Source organism: Thermobia domestica, chromosome 15 (genome assembly GCF_964235325.1).
Source record: "Thermobia domestica chromosome 15, izTheDome1.hap1.1, whole genome shotgun sequence".
In the NCBI taxonomy this organism is placed as follows: domain Eukaryota; kingdom Metazoa; phylum Arthropoda; class Insecta; order Zygentoma; family Lepismatidae; genus Thermobia; species Thermobia domestica.
Window position 1 is genome coordinate 40,036,207 of NC_137468.1, and position 6,926 is coordinate 40,043,132.

Here is a 6,926-nt window from a genome sequence, read left to right on the forward strand (position 1 = left end):
AGGGCGGGGCGCGTAAGGTGGATAAATTTTGTAAGAGTATGGTGAATGGGGGCATGTTTGAAATGGGGGTTGGCCATCGGCACGTTAGTGTAAAAGACAGTAACTTTATTCAGTTATGTTGTGGGTCCAGGTAAATGGCAACGTTTCATTTTCATTTAACATTGGGTACATAAGGAGTGTACAGTCCAAATGACTCGTCCGTTTAAAAAAAAAAAACCCTTCACTTTAGATTGAAAACGTCATATTTTGAGACGGTTTCCCTTCTTATATTTTATTGTAATTCTGATAATAACAGAGTCAAGAGACTTTTGAGACACCCTGTATAAATAACAGGTAGTCCCAGTTCGCGTTTAGCGTTCTGATTGGCTTCCTGTCCGTGACGTCATGTGGAGGGACTTTTGCTCATCTTGAAACAGTATACCAACTAGCGTAATTGCGTATGCAGTATTTCCCTTGTTCTCGTAAACGATACCTAGCGATACTCAAGGTGTTATAAAATAGAGGATCTGCCCTATGTATCTTCATCCTATTAGGTAACTGAATGACCGCCATATATGTTGGCTCAAAACATCGCGATCTTCATATGTAGACATGTAGTGTGTTTGTCGTTTATTTTTATTTAAGTCGTTCCTTCACACTTATATTATACAATGGTTATATGCTGTACATATGGATGTACAAATGGGAATGAGAAGAAATTACCCGAAATAACCTTTCACAGGTAACAAAAACACCAATCACAGGATACATATGACTGTGACGTATGGCTTCACGATTTTGTGGTATACACAGATCCTCTATTTTATAACATCTTTGGCAATACCTCCACGTGACGTCACTGACCGCAAAGCGTCCTGGGGAAATGAGAGCAGAAATGCTGAATCGAGAGTCCTTTTGACCAGATCTATAATGAAACAAACAGAACCCAATCACAGATTATTTATTTATACTAAGATTGTTCGACACTCAGCATACTCTGAGCACATTACGATTATTGAGGACATTCATAATCTGTTCTTGTCTATTTTAATTTCTTCCTTTAACAGAAGATTTTGACTAACAACTATAAATAAATATATTGTAATTCCTGATTTCTTTTGCTTAAAGAATTAATGTGTTTCTTTTTATGTTTTGTTGTTTCTAGAGGCTCTTCGGATGTTTCCTCCACTTCCTGTTCTGAATAGGAAATGCACCAAAGCATATAAAATCCCTGGTTCAGATCTTGTCATTGAGAAAGGTAGCTGTGTTCTTATTTCAGTGTCTGGAATTCATTATGATCCGAAATTTTATCCAAATCCTGAAAAGTTTGATCCAGATAGATTCACAGAAGAAAACAAGAAAAAGCGTCCAAATTATACGTTCCTTGGGTTCGGAGAAGGACCAAGAATTTGCTTAGGTAATGTTGCACTTTATATCGTACGAGTTTCGTTTGGAAAAAAATAACTAGACTTTAAAAAAAATGTCCAGTATTTTATTTTAATATAAGAAAATTTTCTTTTCCGCCTCATAGGTAAAGGTGCTTGCTTTCTGTGAAAGCAATCACACTTCCAATTCCTGTTGGGAGTTTAAGCGTGGCCAATTCGGTCAGAGTTTCACTTCAAGAGAAATAAATGCCCTAACCATCATAAAACTGAATGCTGCGTAATTCAACCATTTATGTAAAGTAAATTCAACCATTTGAATTCCCTTGTTGAGTAGAACTCGACATTTAATTTTGTCCATACAAGTCCGATGTCAAATGGGACTCGTCATTTAATTTTGTCCATACAAGTCCGATGTCGAGTGGGACTCGACATTTAATTTTGTCTGTACCAGTCCGATGTCGACTGGGAGTTGACATTTAATTTTGTTCGTACCAATCCGATTCGAGTGGGACTCGACATTTAATTTTGTCCATACTAGTCCGATGTCGAAATTACGCTCTAATATGCTATTTGCAGTTGATTTCGTCCAATGTCGAGCGTTAGCAGCTTTTTTTTCTTTTCTTTCTTTTTTTTTTTACTATATCTAGCAGGCAATATTTCAACCATTATTTTCCACTTTTGATTTAATTATTGGGGCTAATGTCGTCGGCTTTAACTTTGATAATCAATTATTATATACGTAACGCTGTAATTTGGCAAATTAATTCACACTAGTTCAATCAAATTCGGAAATAAACAAGGGATAAAGGATTAAAATAAATTGTTATTACCATAGGAGCACATATAATAGAACAAATACATCCAACAATGGGAAACGGTACTCTAAGTGACTGTTAAAGCTGGGCTTACGTTGTAATTTGCCACTTTGCCGAGCATTCGCCAACTAACTCAATTTCAACGTAATACTTAACGAAAAGAAGTAAATCTGCGAGTTGGAGATCGCGTGATCGAAACTATTGGATCAATTACAGCAAATTGTTAATTGACCAACATACACTTTAATCTATGTTGGATAAGTGATGACAAGTTGTTGGTTCGCAAACCTACACTTCATTCTATGTTGGATAACTGGCGACAAATTGTTAGTTGGCCAACATACACTTTAATCTACGTTAGATAAATGATGAAAAATTATTGGTTGGTCAACTTGCACTTTAATTTATGTTGGATAAGTTACGGTAAATTGTTGGTTGGCCAACATACACACTAACCTACGTTGGATGGGTGGTGGCAAATTATTGGTTGGCCAACATACACTTTAATCTATGTTGGATAAATGACGGTAAATTGTTGGTTGGCCAACCTACACTTTAATCTACGTTAGATAAGTGATGGCAAATTGTTGGTTGGTCAACATACACTTTAAACTGCGTTGAGTTGATGTATTTTTAAAGTTCATTTTTGTAATTACTAACTCCCAACCTATGCCGATCAGTCGCCAACGTAAGGCTCACAAGCTGTGATAATAGAGCATTAAAGCTTCTGTAAGTAGTGATTTACAACTGGTCCATGTATGATGTAGAATCAGACTTTTATGATCGAAGAAATGACAGAGAGAAACAGATGAGGGAAAAGAGACGAACCGATGAGATAGAAGAACGGAATAAGCAACTGTTGGCAGTCTACGAGTAATGTTGCCCACGAGAGGAGAAATATTTTGTTTCGTATCGATTCTCTTGTCAAGAACAAGACGGAAAATACGTTTTTAGTTCTACACGAGACGAGATACATGGAAAATTTCATCGTTTTTAAGACGAGGAGAAATATCTATAGCCTCATAAGCAATATAGGAAAATACAGAACATACAGGGTGTTTTTTAAATCTGAGACTGCAAAATATTTAGAGAAATGTGCATTTTATATATAAAAAAATGTTCGAAATAGAAAGTTAACATAAAGGGAAAAATTCGCCTGTACATCCCCCTTATTCGATTACTATAAGCTATATCTAGTTATTAGTAGATGATCTGTTAGACAGAATAAAAGCTGTCAATTATTATCCACAAAGAGTGACATCCTTTTTCATGAATTAAAAACTCGCTTTTCATCGATTACTTTAACACCACACATGAGAATTTATTCGAAAGTACACCACGTTGTTCACCTTGATGTGCTCGTTCCACTGATATACAGGGTGGCCCACATCCCTGCATTGATCAAGTATAACATCCTAGTTTGTGGATTTATTTGCTTCGACTGTTCCAGGCTTAAGTGATAAGTAAAAAAGTTAAGAACAAATAATAAAGAAACTAGGTCTACCTGTTTGATAAAAATAAAAAAAATGATATAAAATAGTGGATGAGACTGTATACCTACTTTTGGGCCACCCTGTATTGGCACCACGGCTGCAATAATACAACTTACGATCAACACTCGAGTGACAGATTTTAACCTATAATATACAGCAGGTCGAAAAGCTTCACGCTACAACTAGATATTGTATATTTTTTGAAGCTTCGTAGAACATTTATTAATTGTTTTGTATTTTATACCTCACCCTTTATTACTTTCCTTTGTGCAAGTTAATCTAAAATTAGTAATAAGAAGATTTAGTTAGATCAAAGCTACGTTAAAATATTAAAACTTTAAAAAATCACCAGAAACTTTTATACTTTAAATCTGTTTTCCTTTTGTTTCTTTCCCTATGATCGTTTGAGTATAAATAAAAATTAAATTTTGACTAGCCTTTTTAATCTTGCATCTATTTTTTTCTGTGGTACTTACACTTTTTATGATAGTTCCTTCCTTTTTCGTTTTTGGTTTCTTTTCTACGAGGACTATTTAGAAAGTAATACGTTTTGAAATAAAAGCAAAAAAGTAACAGTATGAACAAACCATTTGGAAGGTACACTCTTATTATTTTTCCACAAAATCGCCATGCAAATTAAGGCACTTGTCATACCGTGAAACGGGTTTTTCAATACCGTTGCGGTAAAAATCTGCCACCTGCGATTTCAGCCACTGGCTTGCACTGGCATGCAGTTCGGCGTCAGTATCAAAGCGTTGTATAGCGAGCTTCATGGCTTCTTTGAAGGGAAGAGGTGGTAGTCGCTTGGCTCCAAATCCGGCATGCATGATGGGTGATCGATCATCTCCCATCCAAAAGCTCTTGGGTACGCCTGGCCGTGTGTGGACGTGCGTTATCGTAAAAAAAAAAAAACATCGCGCTAAGCTCTCCCCAGCGCTTATTTGGCGATGGATTTCAATTGGCTTGTGGTTTTTTGCAAACAAAAACCTAATCACAGAATTGCCCTCACATGATTCGGATTTATATATTGCAGCGCACATTGTAACATATCACAGAAAGCATAGTAAGAACGTCACAGACCTTACGCTACCATAGATGGATGCGTACTGAGTGTGCCGCAATAGGCCAAAACATCTGGTACTTTCTGAGCAGCCCTCGTATCACTTAATTTCTTTTCGGTCTTACAGCAACTGGAAAATTATAATATTGTGTAAGTTCATAAAATACTTAATGACTATGATTAAAATAATATTAATTTATTTTTTTTTTCACAGGAACAAGATTCGCTCTGTTACAATCAAAGGTGGCGATTGTGAACATCATCTCCAACTTCAAACTGGTAGTTTCGGAGAAGACGAAAGTTCCTCTTGAGTTGGACAAACGTTGTTTCTTTTCCACCTCTAAAGGTGGTCTGTGGCTCAGAGTGGAGAAGCTAGACAAGAGAGCGAACGCTAATGGAGTTCTGCATAATAAATGAACAAAAACATAAAGAGATGACTGTGAATTCAATGAAGCAAAAATTAATTTGATCGTTACATTCTGTTTTATAGGGACATTAAAACAATGGTGAAACTGTTGCTTCGTTGTAACTATAGATCTCTTGTTATTTGCTCTCCCGGTCTTGTTATTTGATCTCTTTCTTTTATCAAAAATGGACAAATCACTGGTGTATTAAGAAACACCGTTTATAATATGCCTCAAACAGATTATCTCTCTAAAATTAAAAAAAAAAAAACTTTTTAGACGACTAGCAAGATGAAGGTGTTAGCTTAGCTGGCATATTGAGAGGATAGCCTGGCATAATACAAATAAGGAACTGAACAATGGAATGAGGTATCCTGCCGATTCGCTACTGTGCTACACTTCTAGAATTTATAATTTAGGCTATCTTTCATTATTTTGTATTTTTTTTTCATGACACTTGGTATTCCAAGGAAAGTAATAGATAGAATGATGTATTTACTTTGCGATATTTGTAATAAATGCCTAAATACCAGTGTCTCTGCTTTTAATAGAAAAAATATACATAAGCTAGTGATATAGTTTAAACTATTGATATATTTGTTGTTGCCAAGAAAAGCTTCCATCGGCTGGTTTAATAAAATATTTCAGGCCGAGCAAATACCGGTGTCTGGGGTGGAGCCCTAGCTGGCCAAAGGCTAGCAAATTTATAAAATAATTATGTAGCTTTGTTTTTTTTTTAAATTGTGTTCAGAGAGGAAACTGTGCGCCTTTCCGAGGCTAAGACGGGTCTTAGCCCCTCCCCAGAAGGGCGCAAAGGCACTGATGTGAGGAGGGCGCAGCGGCCATCGGGCCGGTACTTGATTATGGCCAGTCCACCCCTGACTGTTGATACATTTATATTAATTACTTTATGAAAACAGGTAGAATGACTGTATATCTAAAATTAAAATGATCCTACAAAACACATTTTTTTTCAACGAAATACCTTACTATTGTCAAACAACATTCATACTCTGTGTACACATTTATATTTAATACGTTATAGAAAAGAATAGAATGATTATATGCCTGAAGTTAACTCGTCCAAAAAACAATTATCAATAAAATATCTTAATATTGTACACTGATTACATGTACTGTACACTTTGTATGTTACCAACACACTAATTTCTGAAAATTGAATAAAAATATTGTATGTATGAAATATTACATTGACCCCACAAAACCAATTTTTGCCAAGTCTAATACCATCTTTCAAAGACATTACTTTTAGTTTTATTACAAAGTAGAACATTTATAGCATCTTATACGAGAAGAATATAGAACTTCTTATCATGATAAAGTACATTTAACACAAATACGTTATTTAGATACAATATTTTTGTTCTTTCCAAATTTTTAATACAAACTACTGCTGCTGTTGTCTTTTTACATTTACTGTCTTGTTTATTTTTGTTTTTCGAATCTAACACTGAGGTTCACGACGGAGAGGAAGTAACTGTTCCAACCGAGAATCAACAATTCCAGGGAGTATGACTGCTATTTCTATAGACAGCCGACAAAAAGGGCAAAGCTGCCCAAAACAAGTTTTTGGAAAAAAAAAAGGGAAAAAAGAAAGAAAATTAGAAAGAAAGGCTCAGAGGCGACAGTGTTTTTTAGCCTGAAGCGCTCATAAATCACTACCACGTGTCGCGAAGACTAGTAGGGCTAGAGGTTCAGAGGGCTCTCAATTCCTTCAAAAAGATCTATCCATATACTATATACAGCATAGTTGCCAAACTTTCTGAAGA

General features: G+C 35.6%; 1 protein-coding gene across 2 annotated transcripts in view; it reads left to right on the forward strand.

Moving 5' to 3' along the window:
- Positions 1–5,669, forward strand: part of LOC145670985 (cytochrome P450 6k1-like) — a 41,329-nt gene extending 35,660 nt beyond the window's left edge. For both annotated transcript variants that reach the window (XM_081739614.1, XM_081739615.1), the window contains exons 4-5: positions 1,145–1,396; positions 4,947–5,669. In XM_081739614.1, coding sequence (XP_081595740.1) covers positions 1,145–1,396; positions 4,947–5,149 — 455 coding nt within the window. In that variant the 3' untranslated portion in view covers positions 5,150–5,669. The remainder of the gene's footprint in view (positions 1–1,144; positions 1,397–4,946) is intronic.
- Positions 5,670–6,926: the final 1,257 nt, after the last annotated feature.